At 45.7% G+C, this 21,384-nt stretch overlaps 1 protein-coding gene across 3 annotated transcripts in view; it reads right to left on the bottom strand.

Annotated features, from left to right (window-relative positions):
- The window catches only part of ACADSB (acyl-CoA dehydrogenase short/branched chain), a 36,868-nt gene extending 15,573 nt beyond the window's left edge, over nt 1–21,295 (bottom strand). The window contains exons 1-3 of one of the 3 annotated variants that reach the window (XM_015065911.3): nt 21,136–21,295; nt 2,457–2,616; nt 2,139–2,239 (exon numbers count right to left, since the gene is read on the bottom strand). In XM_015065911.3, the coding sequence (XP_014921397.3) occupies nt 2,139–2,239; nt 2,457–2,616; nt 21,136–21,177 (303 nt within the window). In that variant the 5' untranslated portion in view covers nt 21,178–21,295. Of the gene's footprint in view, nt 1–2,138; nt 2,240–2,456; nt 2,617–9,650; nt 9,869–21,135 lie in introns of those variants that run through there. The other 2 variants (XM_015065913.3, XM_015065912.3) reach the window with 2 other exon arrangements.
- Nucleotides 21,296–21,384: the final 89 nt, after the last annotated feature.

Genomic DNA, 21,384 nt, shown 5'->3' with positions numbered 1-21,384 from the left:
GAAAACTGAAGGATTCGGGCGTGCCTGAAGTCTGAGGAAGGCGTGATAACTCATCTGATTGTAATACCTTAGAGCTGTCAGAGACACTGCTTCTCCAAAAAAGGCACCGATTTTCCCTACTGTAAAGTATTTCCCTACAAGTACTGGGAATACCGTACTTGTCAGCTATTACGGCAGGTGACCACAGCACGGGGACGAGAGGAGGCTGAGAACAGCCGGTGCAGGATGTGCGCAGCCAAGCAGAGCCTCCAGGTGGCGCTCCACCTAAGGAAGAGCAGGCCGTGGGGCCGTAGCGAACCCAGCCAGCGAGAACTCTCTGGTGGGGAGAGTGGAGTCCAAAGTGTGGAGCAAACACTAAGTAAGACTCCTCGGAGCAGCCTAGAGGTTCTGCAGACAGTGGAGACGAAGCCTACCCAAAAAACTGGATTCACGGATGCTATCTGACCCGCTGGGACCCCAGAGAAGATTCCATTTTCCCAGACGTTTCACTGCTTTAAAGAAAGGTGGAAAAATCACTACTATGTATGGTATTAAAAAGCTGGTCTCTTTTTTTTTTTTTTTCAACGTTTATTTATTTTTGGGACAGAGAGAGACAGAGCATGAACGGGGGAGGGGCAGAGAGAGAGGGAGACACAGAATCGGAAACAGGCTCCAGGCTCCGAGCCATCCGCCCAGAGCCTGACGCGGGGCTCGAACTCCCGGACCGCGAGATCGTGACCCGGCTGAAGTCGGACGCTTAACCGACTGCGCCACCCAGGCGCTCCTAAAAAGCTGGTCTCTTTAAAACCGGGAAGAAGCAAAACTATTTAGGTTCGGCGAGAAAGGCTATTTTTCAAACAGGATCAACACACCAGATTTTAGCCAATGGCTCTGAATAGGAGCTACTAGTTCTGGGATATCCCTAGTATTAAAATGAAAAATGAATTATTGCTTCACGCCTACGGAGAGGGAGAGATGACGAGTGAGTGCAGTGATTGTGAAAATGTTCTCCTTGGAGCCCCCATGCTGATAAACCCACAGCCTAAACAATTCTACCTTTTTTTTTCCCCCCAAGTTTATTCATTTTTGAGAGAGAGACGAGATGGAGTGTGAGTGGGGGAGAGGCAGAGAGCAAGAGGGAGACACAGAACCCGAAGCAGGTTCCAGGCTCCGAGCTGTCAGCACAGAGCCCGACGCAGGGCTTGAACTCACAAACTGCGAGATCGTGACCTGAGCTGAAGTCGGAAGCTCAACTGACTGAGCCACCCAGGCGCCCCAAAACAATTCTACTTTTATCTGCTCTGTATCCTGGGCTTCCATCAAAGGACTACGTGACTTGAAATCTGGAAATCGGTTTCCCTGGTTAATGTGGAATTCAGATGTCACCTGAACTTCTAAGTTTACCATGTACAGACAGAGGGATTCAGGTAGAATATACACTTGACTATGAAGTTTCACTAACTAAAGTTGGCTTCTTAATCTTGGGCATTACCGAGCTGGATGATTCTTTGTCACGCAGCTGTCCTGTACACAGTACGATGTTTAGCAGCATCCCTGGCCTCTATCCCACCAGTTGTCAGTGGCACCCCTAGCTGTGGCAACCAAAAACGTCTCCAGACACTGCCAAATATCTCTTGAGGGACAAAATGGCCTCTAGTTGAATACCACAGGTCCAAAGAAATCACTCTCACTTGCTTCTAAGCCCTTTACTTAAGAAGTATAGGATTTCCAATTTCAAATGTTAAATCAGTTAAAAGAAAATCTTTAACTAGGACCTCAATCTAAAAGAGAACATACAGGGGCGCCTAGATGGCTCAGTCGGTTAAGCATCCGACTCTGGATTTCGGCTCAGGTCACGATTGTGTCACGGTCATGAGATCGGGCCCCACGTCGGGCTCTCTGTGTGCTGACAGTGTGCGGCCTGCTTGGGATTCTCGCTCTCCCTCTCTCTCCTCTCCTTCTCCAATCATGCTCTGTAATAAATAAACATTTAAAAATAAATGCATGAATGAATGAGAACACAGATAATCCTGACTAGGAAATGAAGACTTCGTTATGCCATCATTAAAGTCCCTAAGTTTAAAAGCATGCCTACATTCGAATGCCGGAAAGTACAGTATTTTTAAAGTTTGAAATGGGAAGAATTACAAAGTATGTACCCCTTGCTGAAATAATCCTTGTATTACTGATTCCTCCATTTTTGAATTTTCATCCATCGTTGAAACCAGAGGAGCAATCTGTTCCTGGGCAAATTTTTTAACTGTAGGGGAAAAAAAAACCACAATACTGATAACGTCTTTATTCTATTTAACATAGCAGGTTTTACTGTTTTCAAAAACATGTTTTAAATTCATGGGAAAAAAGTTGCATTCACAAATTGAGGTGCACACATCCCCCAGGCACATCACGGAATTTCACACCAGGGACCCAACTGGTGACCAGAGGGGTCCGGAGGTGAAAGTGAGCCGTCTACTCACCCGTGTTCTTAATCATCATCTCCTCCTCTGTAAACATCTGCAGAGGGGCGCAGGATGGCCCATGATCCGTTACACCGAGCAGAGCTGCTGACTGGGAAGATTTCAGGACACGGGGAGGAGTTTTCCAAGAAGACAGGCAAGTTGGGACATGTCTTCTTAGCTGTAGGAACGGTCCCCCCGTGGAACAGGGAACACACACACACAAGGTAAAGAAAAGTATCTGAACATCAGTTTCTTCGGGAATGACTTTATAACCCACTCTCCTCTCTTGCGTCACCAAAGAAGGGGAATGTGAGCTGGCGCATTTTAAAATTCACAGTCTTGGGACCCAAAACCCAAGTTGGTTTAACGTGTGTGTCCTTTACCAGCGATGAGCTCTTCTAACTAAAGCAATTTCCCGGATGATTACCTTTTACCTTCAAGAAAACAGAACTTTCTAGGTGGAACTCATTCTTAAAATGTTGCATTCCACGGACTTCGTTAAAGGGGAAACCTGAAAACAAAAGCACTACTGGGTGACCAGCGCAAAGAGCATTCTTGAGTGGGGTGGGTTGCACAGGGCAACTGAGCAGGGGTGGGGGAGGAGAGTCCCCTGCCCTGCTGGCTGCAGAAGCCAGCCTCTTGATTCCTGAGGCTACTTTTGTTTTGTCAGCTTCTCATTAGTAAGAGACAATGTGGCATAAGGTTAAGAAAATGGGCTCTATTGTCTGCAAGGACTGGACTAGTTTCAAACCTAGCATCTGGTATTTACCAGCTATGTGGTCTTGGGCAAGTGATTTCAGCCTCAGTTAAAACCTCTGAGGCTGTTTCCTTCCCTGCAAAATGTAGATAATAATCCCTTGAGTTTTGTGAGCATTCATGAGACAATCTGCATGAAGGGTTTAGCATAGCACCTGCCATATAGTAAGAGCTCAATAAACAGTGATGACTATTTCTACTCGGGCCCCTAAGAACAGAGCAGTGGGGGTCCTACCAGAGGTAGTTGTGGCAGTAGTAACAGAGTTAACCCGCAAGGCTGGCTTTTCTTGCCATTCGTGTATCTCCCTGCCGCAGTGGCCCAAATCCTTCGAACGTGCCAATTCTGCTTAAACAATGGGTTTGCTCCAATTTTGTACAAAAAAGAAGTCATCTAATTTTAAATACTTGCCATACCTTTCCAATTTTATTTTGTAGAATTCTATTGCAAGGGAAACAGATAAGGTATCAGTCTTTTCCTGAACGTAAAAACATGCTAAGTGAAAGAAGCCAGCCACAAAAGATCACAGATCGTATGATTCTATCTACATGAAATTTCCAGAAAAGGCAAATCCACAGAGACAGGAAGTAGAGCAGTGGCTGCCTAGGGCTGGGGGTTGAGAAGGAGCAGTGGCTACAAAGGGCACAATGATGGGCTCCTGGCTGGTTTACCTGGTAGAGTGTGTGACTCTTTATCTCAGGGTCATGAGTTCAAGCTGGGTGTAGAGCCTACTTAAAAAACAAAATAAGAAAGGGCATAACGATCTTTTGGCGGGTGATGGAAATGTTCTAAATTGGATTGTGGTGATGATTCTGTAACTGTAAATTTACTGATAGTCATTGCGTTGTATACTTTATTTTTCCTATTTTTTTAAAGTTTATTATTTTTTAGTAATCTCGATACCCAACGTGGGGTTCGAACCCATGACCTCGAGATCCAGCATCAGATGCTCTTCCAACTAACTGCGCCAGCCAGGCACCCCGTTGCTCTACACACTTTAAAGGAGTGAATGTTATGGTAGGTAAGTTATACTTCAATTAAGCTGCTTTAAAAAAAGAATTAGTGTGTTCCTTTTACTCAATGAGATTTAAAAATGAACTTGCTGAGCACCTGCCAATTGCCTGAGAGTGTAGGGCATAAGGGAGAACATGATATGGCTCATGGAACAGGCCAAAAAAAAAAAAAAAAAAAAAGTCCAGTTTTGCAGGATTAAAAAGAAGGGTAGTAAAAAACGGGAGAGTGAGTGAGAGAGAAAAGGAGCAAGAGTCACTGTGTTTGAAGCCACTGTTAATCTTTCCCACATACGGGTCAATCTTTGCAATTATGTGCCCAAGTACAGATGTGCTCTGCTCTAGATTCAGGGGGGAAACACACGATGGCCAGATGGAAGAAAAATGTGGTTCAGTTTTGTAGTTCATTTGTTTTGTTTTCAGAATCAGGAGGCAGATAGTTTAGGGCGAAGTTGCACGGAACGTTTTCTTCCTGTTAAAAGACACAGTTGGGAGAGGAAAACTTTGGACTAGAAAGGGGGATACATGAGGTGGTGTATTCTTCCTGATGACACAGATGAAGAATCACGGGTAAGGAGAGGGGGGTTGAGAAAGGGAGGTGCACAGGGGCTTGAGGAGAGCAGCAGAGTGCTAAGTAGGAGCAGGAGAGAGCGTGATCGGTGACAGCAGGCACCAGGGACGGGCTGGGAGAAGGAATGGAATTATGGAGGTGGAAGGGTATGTTGTGCTCAGTGGTTGGGCGGGCCGGGGGGGGGGGGGGCGAGTCCTGTAATGGGACCGTCCAGAGATGTTGGAATGAATGAATGAGCTGACTAATCTCCTCCACAAAATGATCATGAAACTCGCCTGTTACATTTTAAAACCCCAACACACTGCCCACCTCTCTTCTTTCTGGAAGAGATTATTTACTTCACCAGACCCCCTACAGAGTTCTTTGTGTCTCTGAGTCAATGTATCACCTTTGTACTGGAGTTGAACAGAAAGCCCACCACTGAGAAACTTAAGAAGCCAGCAGGTATGACAATAATACCCATTTTTTCCTGCTGACATAACCGTGACCCGCTTTAGTCTCAAAATTGCTACCGACAAAGTGTTCGACACATAGCAATTATTTTAGATTCACAAGACAACAGAGGCAAAGGTCCTTTACAAAGTAGGCATACAAACGTAGGAAGATGCGATAATAAAATATAGTGGCTGTGTGCTAAGGGATTGGAATCCCTTAGGAACCAAAGCATTGAACGTTATTACCTCTCCTTTTTGGCAGAAAAAAAAAGTTCCTTTTAATATGACAGTCTTTAATAAAGGAAACATTTCCTTGCCTCGCCTTTAAACTTGCACAGCCCAAGGTTTCGATGATGATTTTCGACTGTCCCCTGCCCTTCAGTGTTGACCTCAGCCTGTGCGGCTTTGGTGTCCACTCCATCAAAATGATTTTCCACGGTTATAACCCATTGTACCACATCATCACATTTTTTTGTACAGGGCAGCAATTGCTCCTTGAATGGAATAATAGTTATTTATGCCTTGCCAAATACTTTCCGTAACATGAGTCTGATCTGTTTCCTACTCGGCTGACCAGAGTTCTGTTGCCCTTAGAAGTACTGATGATCAGACCTGGGGTCTGTAGACTCCTGTGGACGGAACAATAAAGTCCATGAACTTGCATGGGGGAAATTATATCTTTATCTCACTAACCTCTAATGGAAATAAAGCATTTCCTTCAGTTATGAAACGGAGGCAACAAGTTACAAGTTATCTGTGGCTCTGTCACCAAAAGAAATTACAGATATTTTTGTATCAAATAAATTGGTGCAAATACCTTGATGCTCCTTACTACTTCAAAACTACAGAGCTGCTTCCAGATCTTTTAAAAAAAAATTTTTTTTAATGTGTATTTATTTTTGAGACAGAGAGAGACACAGCATGAGCAGGGAAGGGGCAGAAAGAAGAGGGAGACACAGAATGTGAAGCAGGCTCCAGGCTCCGAGCTGTCAGCACAGAGCCCGACGCGGGGCTCAAACTCATGAGCCGTGAGATCATGCCCTGAGCTGAAGTCAGATGCTCAACTGACTGAGCCACCCAGGCACGCCGGGATTTAGTTTTTTTAATTAAAAAAAAATTTTTTTTTAATGTTTATTTATTTTTGAGACAGAGAGAGACAGAGCATGAACGGGGGAGGGTCAGACAGAGAGAGGGAGACACAGAATCTGAAACAGGCTCCTGGCTCTGAGCTGTCAGCACAGAGCCTGATGCGGGGCTTGAACTCACGAACCACAAGATCATGACCTGAGCCGAAGTCGTACGCTTAACCGACTGAGCCACCCAGGTGCCCTGCAGATCTTAAGAAATACGTATTACTATATCACAATTAAAAATATCTTTATAACTTTTCTCATAACTGGCTTCCTTTGTGTCTTGTATATTTTACGTATTTTAAAACATTTGAGAAAAGGTCTATTAAATTTCACTATAGTGCTGTGTACCTTTCATCTATGGCACACAAAAAGGTGAAGAACCCTTGACTGTGGAATGTTCTGGTAGGTTTTTTTTTTTTTTTTTTTTTTTGCTAAATCCATTACATCTGTCATATATGGAACATATCCATTGTGTTCCAGCATAACGAAATATCGTTCCCAACATTTTTAGAGTGCTTCAGTTCTACGGGCTTTTACAATTCGTGAAAGGTAAAAAGGAGGACACATGAGAGAAGTTTGCGAACCTGCGAAGCCCCGCTTAGGCTCTTCCTGAGGAAGTGTTCCAATGCAACGTGGAGGGCTTTGCACCTTAAATGTCTATATTAAGAGGTTCCCACCAAATGTGCCCCCAGCTCTTTTTCCCACATGTGTGCAAAAAGACATGCCCTTTCCTGCTTGGATTCCATTCCAGCACCACGGAATTCACATTCCAGTTTTCTTTTCTTAGTGGTAACTTCTTTCCGACAGTGAGAAACGTGGCTCTCGAGATCTAGGATGATTTACTTGCTTAAACCTAGTACACGTTTACAACAGTTTCAGAACTGCTAACCCAGACCCCTGCGAGACACAAATCTGTGCTCGCGCACAGGCCTTTTTGTCTTTGGCAATCGAAACATGGTTTCTGCGGCTTCTTTCTTCCCCGCCCCCTGTGTGGGGTGATGTGACTGTCCTGTAATAATTCTGGGACCAATTCCAACACGTGGGGGTGTTCCCCACACAAACAAGCAATTCTCCCAACCCAGAGACGGTGTCAGGCCCCACAGGTCAAGGGCTCAAGTCCCACAAGATGGCTCCTGCCCCACTTCACGCAGCAGCTGGCAAGCCCGGGCCATCCCCTGTGCTTCAGACTCACTGGCTACAGATTGCAGGTTCCTAGTACCTTGGGTTCATTAAGGTTTCTAGAGCAGCTCACAGAAGTCAGAGGAACATTTTTCTTACTGGATTACTGATTTATTATCAAAGAACGTAACTCCCGAGCAGCCACACGAGAGATGCACAGGGCACGGTGTGGGGAAAGGGCACAGCTTTCTGTGTTCTCTACTCGGGCACCCTTCTCCTAGCACCTGCCTGTGCTCATGGACCGGAAAGCTCTCCGAGCCCTGTTCCAGTGGGTTTGTATGGAAGCTTCATTATGTAGACCAGATTGACTCAATCACTGGCCATTGGCCACTAACTCAACCTCCAGCCCCTCTTCCCTCCCAGGAGCCTGGTGGAGGGGGTGGGGGGTGTGAAACTGAAAGGCCCAACCATCTCATCACGAGAGGGGCTCCCGGGGAACCCAGCCCCCACCCTTTGCTGCAGTCTAGAAGTCATCTCATTGACAGAAACTCAAGTGCCGTGGAAGGGGGTCCAGTATGAGTAACAAGGCACCCATTTCACCTTTAAGGCTCTCAAACTATTTCAGGAATTGCAAACAGGATCCCAATTATTTTCATGAAAGATGCTCTTTGCTCTTCTTGCCTAGGAAATTCCCAGGGTTTGGGGAGCTATGAGCCAGGAACCCTGAAGGAAGACCCGGCATGTGTTTATTATGAACCTCAGTATCACAACTTGTAATATCGTTAGATTCATTTGCCACAGCAACATTCCATCTTCCCCTTATACCCAGTTCAATTTTACTTTATTTTTTATTGGGGGGGGGAGGGAGAGAAAGAGAGGGCAGACAGGGAGAATCTTAAGCAGGCAACATGTTCAGTGTGGAGCCCAACAGGGGGCTCGATCCCACGAGCCTGGGAGCATGACCTGAGCTGATATCAAGAGTCGGACATTCAACCAGCTGAGTCTCCCAGGAGCCCGGTTCAATTTTTCTTTTATACATAAGGTAAAATGTACTTAAAAATTTTTTTCCTAACATTTATTCATTTTTGAGAGACAGAGTGTGAGCAGGGGAGGGGCAGAGAGGGAGACACAGAATCTGAAGCAGGCCCCAGGCTCTGAGCTCGATGTAGGGCTCAAACTCCTAGACCGCGAGATCAGGACCTGAGCCAAAGTCGAACGCTTAACCAATTGAGCCACCCAGGTGCCCCTGGTAAAATGTACTTTTTTTTTTTTTTTTAACGTTTATTTATTTTTGAGACAGAGAGAGACAGAGCATGAACGGGGGAGGGGCACAGAGAGAGGGAGACACAGAATCAGAAGCAGGCTCCAGGCTCTGAGCCATCAGCCCAGAGCCCGACGCGGGGCTCGAACCCACGGACCGCGAGATCGTGACCCGGGCTGAAGTCAGACGCTTAACCGACTGAGCCACCCAGGCGCCCCTAAAATGTACTTTTTGTAGTATACAGTTCACTGGGTTTGGCCAGATGCACAGAGCTCTGCGCTCACCCCTGCCGCTCGTCATACAGTGGTTGCATCACCCCCAAAATCCCCACTTCTCGTCATCCACTTCTTCCCCAATCTACTGCACTGCACTTCCCATCACAACTCGAGCCAAGAATGGCTCCAGCGGGCTACCTCTCTGCACTGGCTTCCAGGGCACAGAGGACACAGACACACGTGTGGCCTCATCCAAAACTAAATTCATAGTCACCTACCTCCACTTAGGCCCTTTCCCATTCTCTGAAATGACGACATTCTCTCACCACCACCAGCCTCCCCCCCCCCCACCCCCGACACGCACAAGCTCTGCCCCTCACCGTCAGCCAACGATCTCACCTTCTACCAGAAAAATTAATGCCAACAAACAGTAAACACCTCAACTTCCTACCACCCAATCCACTCGGGGCCCTGCATGGGCCACCCCTCCTGTCCTTTCTTCCTCTTACAATGTAAATGGTGTCCCTCCTCTTAAGAAAGGCCCGTCCCCCTACCTCTCTCTGGATCCCACCCCTCCCCACCTTCACGGGATCCTTAGCCATCACGTTTGTCTTCTCACATTTTTCCATTTCTCCCTGCTCGAATCCACCTGGAGTACCATCCCCCCCCTCCCCTACCTACTTGCCCTTGCCTCCTCAGTGCCCCCACCGCTCACCGGCACCTCTCCCTGGAGGGCCTCCACCAACATCTCTATGCTCTCCAGGCTTCAACTTACTTGCTGTCAGCAGATTCAGTTCAGGTGAGCACACCCTCCTCCTTCCAAATGCTCCCCTCTCATTGTCTTCCTGTTCCTTCTGGTCAGTTTTTCCTCAGTCTCCTGTTTTAGCTTCTCTCTCACTTTGTTGGGGAAGTCTGACAAAGGCTCTCTCCTTAACCAAACATGAGTCAGCTCCTCGGAGTCCATTCCAACTAGGCCCTGACCTTGGGCGCTGTCCTTGGTCCGCTGAGTCCAGTTTTAGCAAGAATCCTGCCGGGTCAGTCTAGTGAAAACACCCACCCTCGGTATCTGATCACTACAGCATGCCTCCAGCAAGAATCCTCGCTGGCTGGTGAGTGTGACTCTACCAAGTGTCAGGGAGGGAGCATTTCTTCTAACCTTCATGGTCCTTCTAGCTGGACTAAGAATCAAACTGAGATGGGAAGGATTAACAGGAGAAAGTCCAATTGAATCCACACAGACCTGGAAATTCCAAAGACAGTCAGGCGACGTGATGCTTTTATGAGCTAAGGACGGGGTAGACATCTGAGCGTACAGAAGGGACAAGGCCATAAGCAGGAAGGGGAAAGATGTCTGGAGGTCACCCAATCATGCAGGTGAGTTTCTTAGGTAAAGAGGAATCTCCGTTAATAGCTTTCTTCTTGGTATAAGCAGGCAGGTAAGGGGAAGTATAGAGCTTTACCTGAACCCGCCAGGTTTTGGTTGCTTTTAACTCACACTAATAATGTTCATGCCAAAGTGGCCCACCTTGGGTGGTCTGCCCCCTTGCCCCCACAAAAGAATCCCACTTGCCTGTAATGTTTCTTAGTGATTTTGCATCTGCTGACTCCCACTCTACTTGTCCTTGCTGTATTTGGAACTGGGCATGATCTCCCCTCCCTACCGCAAAATCCAATGTAGGCCCTTTTTTATTCTGAAATTATTTCTTAATGTTTTTATTTATTGTTGAGAGAGAGACAAAGTCGGAGAGGGGAAGAGAGAGAGGGAGACAGGATCCAAAGTGGGCTCTGTGCTGACAGCAGACAGCCTGAGGCAGGGCCTGAATTCAGGAAACTGTGAGATCATGACCAGAGCTGAAGTCAAATGCTTAACCGACTGAGCCACCCAGGCGCCCCTGCGGTAGTCCCTTCTTGGATAAAGTCTTCTTCATCATCTTTAACAAGGGTCATGAATAATTTTTCTTTAACAAAGTGGGGGGAGGGGGTGCGAAGAAACTCTTAAACTCTGTAGGTCGAGTGTAAAAACAGGTATAAGAAATCACAATAAAGATCAAGACACACATTAAGGCCCAGCAATTCCCTGTTAGCTCATACACATGAGGATAAGCTTGCAAGCAACGCAGTGACAGTTATAAAGGTGAAGAATTAAACATCCAATTATCTGTCAACAAAGGAATGCATAAGTTGTGGGGTACTGATTCTGAAGTGGAAAAGAATTTGCCATCACAAAATATGCCTCTCTGACCTAAGGATTATCTTGAGCTGGCTATTTTTTTTTTCAATGTGTACTTATGATTGAGAAACAGAGAGAGACAGGAGCACGAGCAGGGGAGGGGCAGAGAGAGAGGAAACACAGATTCCGAAGAAGGATCCAGGCTCTGAGCAAGCTGTCAGCACAGAGTCCGAGGCAGGGCTGCAACTCACAGACCGCTAGATCAGGACCTGAGCCGAAGTCAGACGCCCAACCGGCTGAGCCACCCAGGCGCCCCCCCTGAGCTGGCTCTTTTTCAGAAATAGCAGACATAAGAGAATGTCTCAAAACTGAGTAGACAAAACCCTTTTGTACAAGACATTTTGCTACATTAAAAGGGAGATCTTCAAGTGAAAGGGTGTCTTCCTCTCTGTACCAGGAAGAGTAGGATGACTAAGTCCCTAGAAACTTATGCAGGGAAAAGGGGAGGGCTTAAATCTGCATAACTGCCCCACTCTTGTTTACTGGTGCTTTTCCTGGCAACCCCCTCCAACTTTTGTATTTAGCTGGTAACAGTATTTAAAGTGATGGTGGCTTGGGCCATTTCAGGGTTACTCAGTCTCCCTGGGTGTCTCCCATTTATACAGAAGGTATCCAAGTTATTAAATTTGTTTGTTTCTTTGCTTGTCTTTCCCTGTTAACCTGTCTTTTATTACACAGGGATCTCAGCCAAGAACCTATAAGGGTAGAGTGAAAAATATTTTCTCCTCCTCTATAATTCAATGGGATAGCTTACAGCAGTTAAAATGAACTAGGGAGCTACATATAGCAACATGGATAAATCTTGGAAATATCATAGTGAGTTAAAAAAGCAATTTGCAAAAAGGATTTGTTTGGGATGATCGCATTTATGTATACTCTAAAAACACACCAAATGATAGTATATATTCTCATGGAAACACACGGATGCAGTAAAAGTTTTAAAAACGTGAACAAGAAGCATACACATCAGCGTCAGGATTATGTTCCCTCTGTGGAGAAGGTGGAAATGGCACCGTTTTTGTCAAATGTTTGTTTCACTTCTTGAAAAAACAAATGGGTGGCTCAGTCGGTTAACCAGCTGACTGGCTCAGGTCATGATCTCAGTTTGTGAGTTCGAGCCCTGTGTCGGGCCGTCTGCTGTCAGCATAGAGCCTGCTTCAGATCCTCTGTCCTCTCCACCCCCTGCACCCCCCCATACTTCCCCCTCAAAGATAAACATTTATTAAAAAATTTTTTTTTAATGTTTATTTTTTGAGAGACATAGAGCGTGAGTGGGGGAGGGGCAGAGAAAGAGAGGGAGACACAGAATCTGAAGCAGGCTCCAGGCTCCGAGCTGTGACCACAGAGAGGGGCTCCAACTCACAAACTGTGATATCATGACCTGAGCCAAAGAAGGATGCTGAACCGACTGAGCCACCCAGGCACCCCCAAAATAAACGTTTAAACAGATAAACAAACCTCCAAAACTATAGGAAAAGTGGGTTGTGGGCATATGGGTGCCAGTTTTCCTGCACTTTCTTGTGTATTAGAAATATTTACTGATGGGGCGCCTGGGTGGCTCAGTCGGTTAAGCGTCCGACTTCAGCCAGGTCACGATCTCGCGGTCCGTGAGTTCGAGCCCCGCGTCGGGCTCTGTGCTGACGGCTCAGAGCCTGGAGCCTGTTTCCGATTCTGTGTCTCCCTCTCTCTCTGCTCCTCTCCCGTTCATGCTCTGTCTCTCTCTGTCCCAAAAATAAATAAACATTGAAAAAAAAATTAAAAAAAAAAGAAGAAATATTTACTGATGAAATGTTAATGTTATGACTTTTTAAAGTATGTGATGTGTAATCCATGTACGCTCTGGATTTTTGAAGTAGGCTTGCCTTTAAAATGCTATGTTCGGTTTTAGATAAATCATACTGCAGAACAACTTTATGGCTTTCTTAGGAACCTGTCAAATATAGTTGCACGTAATTAAACTAAAGAAACTGGTCAATTCTGGGAACATTCACCAACTCCACTAGGGTCGAGTTGCCCCTGAGATAGCAAAAAAAAAGAGAGAGCCATACCAATGAAGACTGATTCAACGGGCTCAAGATGAAACTTGGGCTTCTGTATTTCTAGAAAGCTCCCCCAGATGATTCTCATGTGTAGCCTGGGCTGGAATCGGGTTTAACACGCATGACTTGGAAAGTAAAAACTCAACTCCTCTTAATGCAACCTTTCAAAAGCCTAACCACTCACTTGTCTACGGTAATGATCCACGAATGAGCATCCCTGCTCTCCCTGCCACGTCTGCCCCCAATGTGTTTGGCTTTAAACAGTTTTTTGTGTTGAACAATAACAAGGTTCAAAAAAGCTTTTGAACGATGCCCCATCCTCATCCAGCCCACTTCTCGACCTCCCCCACAGGTCACTGCATCAGGGTCTGTGCTCACAGCTCAGAGCCTGGAGCCTGCTTTGGATCCTGTGTCTCCCTCTCTCTCTGCCCCTCCCCTACTCATGCTCTGTCTTTCTCCCTCTCAAAACAAACAAACCAACGATCATTCAAAAAAAAAAAAAAAAAAAAAGTGGCACGCTCTAGTGACTGAGCCAGCCAGGTACCCACTAAGTCCTTTTTGACATACAAGTCCATTAAAATCATGTAGTAATTCTACAGCTAAATAATTAGGGTGCTCACCCTGAGTAAGCAGATTTTGATGGTAACTTTCTTCTTTTTGCGTTAAAAAAAAATTTAACCAAGTAAATTTAAAGATCTGACTGGCTTTATTCAATGATTCATGAATTAGGCAGCATCCCATCTAGCAAGGGGGAGTGCCACTGGGATAAATAAAAGAAAGGCTTTTAAAAGCAGAGAAAGCATTTTAAAAAAAAGAAAGTTTTTATTAACAAGGAATGCACTGTTTAGACAAGGTTGCCCTCCCTCCTAAGGGGAGCTGAAAGGGTCTATCAGTAAATTTCTTCGTTGGACCAAGAAATTCCAAGTTGACTTGTTAAAGGCTACATTCCTGGTTGGCTGGCGGGGGAGTGGGGGGGTGGGGGGGGTGGCGGGGTGGGGGGGGTGTCGAAAACTACAGTTAAGTTAGGTATTAAGTCTTGGCTTACTGCTGTGCGGCCCTTAACCTAAGCGACATCATTTTTAGCCTCTGGTTTTCTAACAGCATTGACTCAACTTCACAGATCAAGAAAGGGTAAAATAAGATTATTTTATGATATAATTAAATATGTGTAATACTAAAAGAAGGATCTTTTAACTGTCAACAAACCAGAATATCCCACTCTCCGATTCTGCTGGGAACTAAAAAGTATTTTAAAAGTACATCAGCACAGTGAGATATAATCAGAATGGTTAAAATAAAAACCCTAACAACAATACCAGCTGATGGTAAGTGTTAGGGTCAGGCGTAAGGCAGGGTAAAGATAGGAGTCAGAGGCTAAAAAATTTTAGCAGTCAAAGGCTTTATTTGGGAACTAAGGTCTCGAGTGAGGTTCCGTGACTCTGGGAGAGGGAGAGAGGGAGGGAGGGAGGGAGGAGTCAGGAGTCAGGGAAGTCTCGCCCAGGTGTGGTGGGGTGGGGTTTTTAAGCTGCAGCGGTTCAGTTCCGGGTTTAGGTCCAGGTGGGCCTTTTTCGCGTCAGGTCGTGCTGTCGCTCGATGATTGGTTGACCTCCAACTCGTTCTGGCAAGCTACTAGGGGCTTTTCGTTGGGTTGCACTGGCAAGATGGCCGTCCCCTCTACTGTGGTTCCAAGGACATCCTAATAGTAAGGATGAGGATAAAGTGGATGTCCATACACTGCTGTTAGGAACGCGAAATGACACAGCCACTCTGGAAACCTGTTCAGCAAGTTTTTTCCGATCATGCAATTACCACAACTGTGTTCTTCATTATTTACTTAAGAGATGAACATTTAAGGGGGCACCTGGGTGGGCTCCTGGACTTCGGCCCAGGTCATGATCTCTCGGTTTGTGAGTTCGAGCCCTGTGGCTCTGTGCTGACGGCTTGGAGCCTGGAGCCTGCTTTGAATTCTGGTGTCTCCCTCTCTCTCTGCCCCTCTCCTGCTCATACTCTGTCTCTCTCTGTCTCTCAAAAATAAATAAATGTTTAAAAAAAATTTTTTTTAAACAAATGAACATTTAAGTTCAAACAAAAACCTATACAGCGGCTTTATTCATAATAAACTGGAAACAACCACGTTGTCTTCCATTGGATGATTCGTTAAGCACCCAATGGTATACCGCTCATGGCATGGGGACCCACTTGGAACCCCAGGGCTGGCAGAAAGATTGTTTTAATCTGAAGACATCTGAGATTCAACAAATGCAGGAAAAAGTCTTCTTGGAGGTTCCCTGATCTGGCTCAAAGCAGTAACTTTGGGGAAAGGAGGGTGCCAGAAATCCTCTCTTGGGGGAGTTTTATGGAAAGACCACCAATACTTGTAGAGACAAGTATTATCACCAACTTTCTTATCTCTTGTCTGTTCTCCTAAAAACTCATCTGTCTTTCCTAAAAGAACCCTATTTGTTTTTCTCTTAGGATCAGTTTCTGCCCCTTTCCTTCTCCCTAAGATATGAAACCTTTAACTAACCTTTGAAAGAGCCAGCTAGTTCTTCTGTTGGCTCCCCTACTCATACGAAATAAACCTTTTCCTTGAGTTAATGTCTTCTGTCAGTTTAATTTCCAGACTCCAGCTACAGAACCCAAGAGGGCAGAGGAAAAGTTTTTCAGTCTGGAAAAATGGAATACCGCTCAGCAATAAAAGAAGCAAGCTCTCCATGTCGGCAACAGCTTGGCAATAACCTGTTCGAATCTCAGGACTATTATGCTGAATGCAAAAAGCCAATCCCAAAGGTTATAAATCGATGATTTCATTTATCTAACATTCTTGAAATGATACAAGTATACAGATGGAAAACAGAGCCACTAAGTTACAGGGCCTTAAGGGATGTCCTGTGGTTAAACAAAGGTAACACAAAGGATCTTTGTGAGGATGGAAGTGTCCCGTAGCTTGGCTGTGGTTGTGGATACCCAAACATACGCATGATTAAAACTGCACAGGACAAAATATATAAATTACATGTAAAACTGGAGATATCTGAGTAAGTGTGATGGATTGTCTCAATGTTAACATCTTGGTTGTGATACTATACTGTAGTTTTTATAAGGTGTTACCACTAGGACAAATTGGATGAAGAGTATGCAGGGGGTGCCTGGGGGCTCAGTCAGTTACTGTCTGACTCTTGATTTCAGCTCAGGTCATGATCTCAAGGTTGTAAGATCGAGCCCTACATTGGGCTCTGTGATGGGCCATGGAGCCTGCCTAAGATTCTCTCTCTCTCTCTCTCTCTCTCTCTCTCTCTCTCTCTTTCTGCCCTTCCTCCCCTTGCACACACACACTCTAAAAAAAAAAAAAGAAAAGAAAAAAGGAGTATGTAGGATCTCTTTGTGTTACTTCTAACAACTGCATGAGAACCTACAATTATCTACTGAAAATAACATTTTAAAAAATTCTAGTGCCCTCCCCCCCAAATTAAATTAAGCAAATTACTTTAAAATTAGAGAAACCAAATGTTATAGCTTTACCATGACAGAAATTCACATGGCTTATGAAGATTATGTCAACAATCTAGAAGAATTTAACGAATAGACATTTGAACATTGAACCTCTTATCATTTGTACCTGTTTCTAAAACATGTCAATTTAAGAAGTTTTCCAGCAGGAAGTAGGAGTGAAGAGGGGCAGGTCCTCCGTGCCAAGGTCTCGTATAATAAATAGGAGCTCAAGGTTAAATGCCAAGGTGTTTAATTATGCTCACTGCTTGTTAATTAACCTAATCAAAACAAGAACGGTGATTTTTGTGATGTTTTGATGCTCCTTGGGGTAGATGGAGCAACATGGTATATAAACAGTTCTGCAGGTTTATGGGACAATAGTTAACACAGAGAGGGCCCTATTATGTAATCAGCTGGCCACATTTTTCTCAGGCTCTGTGGTAGGCGGAGCGAGAATCCTTCCAAGACAGCTAGTTTCCTTTACAGCAAAACGTGAGAAGACGCGGAGATAAGAGGATTTGCTTATTAATGCCACTGTGTCAGTAACGGTTATAAAACAATTCTTCAGGACAGCAGATGATGCAATGTTTCTTCTCTACTTTGTAACAACTCAAGGACTCCCGTCTTCCTCTACGCAGACCTCTTAGAGAATTCCAACTAACTCTAGGATATTTATTTTAAGATCTGATTTAAGCACTACATATCTCATTTTAGACTTTAAATTGATCCTTTCTTTGCCTTCCTATCCCCGAGCCAAAGCTTCTACACCAGAACCTCTTCAACCTCTGCTTGCTTTCTCCAAAAACAGCAGCTTCGGTTCCAGGCGTTCTCCAGAACTACTAAAAAGGTAACCTTTCCCTTCCATCGGTCTCCGCCTCCTCCAGTATCTAAAGGTTCCTAACCATGCCACCGCTTTCTAGAAGAATAGACAGAGACTGTCTCAGGAGTGGGTGAAATAAACCAAGACAGGGCACAGTGCTGGGAAATCAGCACAAAGGAGACCTGTTCACCTTTACGTGGCCTTGGCCAGGCCAACAAGTTCTCTTTCCAAAACGGCCTCTATTTCCAAAGTCTTACAGGGTGGGATTATCAATGAACTTAAAAATTTTTAATTGTGCAATTAACTCGGGTCCGACACCTTATCAGCTACTGGGAATTTCCCTCCTTTTCAGGGAAACCAGGCTGGGTAGCAGAAAGAACAGTTAAACCAGAATCAAGAGACCCGACTTCCAGACCAGGAGTTGCACGCTTAAAATGCCAGCAGGGACAGGTGGATAGTAAGAGGAGGGAAGGGAGCCTACGAACCTAAGGCAGTTCTCTAGCCTTAAACAGACCCAGTTCACACCCTGCCTCAACGTGCATTCCAGCATCTCCATAAGCTGGCCCTGAGTTCCATCTCGCCTCTGCTCCCTTTGGGTTGTTTTCTTTACATAGCACGAGCTGTGCTTGTGCTTTTGCTCTTACTCTGAATAAAGTGTATTTGTCACAAATCCTCCCCTAAGGGATATCCCACATTAATTCTCGTCTTGACTTTGCCTGTCTTCAGCATTCACCCCACATGGTCTGTAATGTACTCGAAAGGCTCAGACCTATATCTGATTTTTCTGTTAGTTTCTGTTCCGATTTTTTTTTTGCTAGTTGCCAGATCCCTTTCCTGCTCAGCTTCCAAAATGCTTCCAGTTAGAAGTTCAATTCACACTTTCAGAAGTCTGAAGTCTAAAGCAGAATGAATCCGTTTCGTTTTGTTCAGGTCATCACACTAAGAGGTGGTAGGCAGGATTCAAACTCCAGTGCTCTGATTCCAAGGCCTGTTTCTAGAAGTCCTAGAAAGTCTAGAAATCCTTTATAGGATTAACTGAACACGGAATCGCCTCAAAAACACGTTTTTAAAATGATCTCTTGAAAAACATCAAGGTGCCTAAAATGCTTCGGAACCACAGGTAGACTAGGTCAATTCCCCACAAACCAGGTTGCCCCAACAAAATGGACATGTTAGTTCTAACGCACGTGCAGGGATAAGAGAGCCCTTCTGAGAAGGCAGGCATGGCTGAGTGCCCAAGCTGTGACCTGACTGCTGTGTGACAACAGCACCTTGAAAACCGCCCTCCCCCTCCCACCCCTCAGTTCCTCAGCTGTGAAATGAAGCCACTAAGACTTGCTTAATAGGAACAGTGTACAGGGTGGTGGATGTAAGATGCTGTCCCTGGTCTATAGAAAATTCTCACTAAAATCAGGCTTTCCATTTGTCTTTGATATCAGGGACCAAAATTAGCCCTAATTTGCAATTCTCTACCCTCTGTACCGCTTGCTATGACAGCAATAAAACTAGATTATAGCTGACTATGTACCTCCAAAGCTCAAAACCTTCAAAGGCCCCTCAACAACCTAAAAGATAAACTCCAAAATTCCTTAAAATTCCCCAGGCCCTTTTGTTGCTGTGTCTTCCCCAACTCTCTTTTTCCCCTAAAATCTAAACCCAGCTCCCGGAGAGGCTGTCTCTCCCCTAATGGTCCTGTATATCGCTCCCTCCTCTGAGCCCACAGGCAGACTGTGGACCCGTTGGGATTTGTACGCCACCTACATAGCAGATTAGTTGGATATAGTTCTAACTTCCCCACTAAAAGATACACTTCTTAAAGGTCAGTGTTCATGGTCTTTATTGTATCTGCCATACTACCCAATGTCTCACGCATGGCAATAAAAGCTGACATTTAATGACAGCTGACTCTATGCCAGGCACTATTTTAAGTGCCTCACATCCCCCTATAGATAGGTACCATTATTCTCCCCATATTACAGATCAAGAAACTAAGATCCACAGAGATTCAATAACCTGTCCAACACTGCTAGGGAGTGACAGAGCCTGTGTTCAAACCCAAGCAATCAGGTTGCAAACCCCACATTCTCAACCACTATGCTACATAGTCAACATCCCGCCAATTACATTAGCTGATTAATGCAAAAGAGTTTCAGAAACTAACAAGGACAACCAGTCACAATAAACCAACAAATCCAAACAAAAGAGATCTCTGGCATGGCTAAGGAAGAGAAGAAGGTAGCAGAGCACGAAGGTCAAGTGTCCCATCAGACTAGAATCTGAACACCAGCTCTGTTACTTTCTAGCAAGTCACTCTGAGCAAGTCACTTGATCTATTCCGGCATTAGCCTCTGCAGCCAAAAGACTGATGAAACTAGTACTCTGGAAGATAGTTTTAAGAATTAAATGAAATGACGCAAATAGAACACCAAGAACATGTGCCTGCCACACCCCGTGTGGTCTAAAACTGTGTTGGCTCTAACACAAGAGTCAAATTGTGAAATCCTGGGAACTGTCTTTCCTAAGCTACTAAACAACAATTATAAAATAGTACTAAATAGTACCGTAGAGACTTAATTTCTTTGCAACAATACACTAAGACGACTTTAGAAATCTTCTTAATACCTCAAGTCTGTAAGACAGTCAAATAAAATTAATTATCTCTAATTACAAAAGGAGAGTTCTGCCTCCGGGCATGGCACTGAAGTGGCAGCTGAACAGCCTTTAACTCCTTAGAGCAAATGCAAAGGTCTACAGCCAAGCAGAGGTCAAGTCTCTAATGAAATGTTCTCACAAACAGAAATGTATCCAAGTGTGAGAGGGTTCTAGAAAGCCTACCCAAGGAAAAGCTGAATAATGGAAACATTTAATGTAATGAGAAAAACCCCACACAGTATCTTTTAAAGAATCCACAGTTTGTATCCGTCCAGAGAGCGGAATTAGGTACAACAGGTGGATATTCCTGGGAGGCAGGTTTCAGCTCAAGTTGAGGAAGCCGGAGTGAAATGGGCTCCCCTGAGCAGTGCTGAGCTCACCCATGGGAGATGCTCTGGCCCTGGTCATGAGATAAGGGGCTGAGGGAATTCTCTAACTGGTTGCGAAGTCTGACCAACTCTGAGGTCCCTTCCTAACTCTGGAGCAGGGCTGAGTTAGGGAAGACGGGGAAACGCACCGCTCAGAAAGAGACTATTTTTCACAATCTTTTTGGGGGTGGTGGTGAAATGTAATAATTGGGTAAAGTTGGCCTCGGAGAGGGGGCACCTCTGCAAACTGCCCCTAAGGATCCGAGGCTCAGGGCCCAAAGATTTGCAAAGGACATCTGGGAGTCATGGCACTCCGACTGAGGGCAGAATGCCTGCTCCCTCAAAGAAGCTTCGAGAACATCTCCCAGCCCCCTTTTCACCAGCTGCTACTCCCGGCCCTCCTTACAGAAGCGGAGGCCGGCTCGCCCAGAGGCCTGGTGGGAGGTCGGCCCTCGGTGAAGGGTCTGAGACCGACCCGGAGGAGAGAAGGAGGCTAGGACCCGGGACGTGGAGAGGGCTCCTGGGTCCCGTTAGAAGGCCCCGCCGCCGAGGCCAAGGTCGTCTCAGACCCCCAGGGCGACCGCCACCAGCGCACTCACCAGCGCGCTTCCGCGCAGCAGCCGAACCGCCGCTCCCTCCATGGGCGTTGCAGGAGATGCGACTGTGCCACTCCAGCGAAGTCCTTTCTTAGCGCCTCCGGGCCCAGGGCCAGCGCTTAGGGGCGGGGCCTGAGGGCGGGGTCAGGCCCCGCCCCCACCCCCAGCACACCTCCCTGGCCCCGCCCCCTAGTGCCTACGGAACCTCAAGAGAGACACACAGCTCCCTCTCCGCCTTTGCCATAAGCCCTG

This window comes from Acinonyx jubatus, chromosome D2 (genome assembly GCF_027475565.1).
Source record: "Acinonyx jubatus isolate Ajub_Pintada_27869175 chromosome D2, VMU_Ajub_asm_v1.0, whole genome shotgun sequence".
Lineage (NCBI taxonomy): Eukaryota > Metazoa > Chordata > Mammalia > Carnivora > Felidae > Acinonyx > Acinonyx jubatus.
This window is presented reverse-complemented; position numbering and strand designations above follow the sequence as displayed.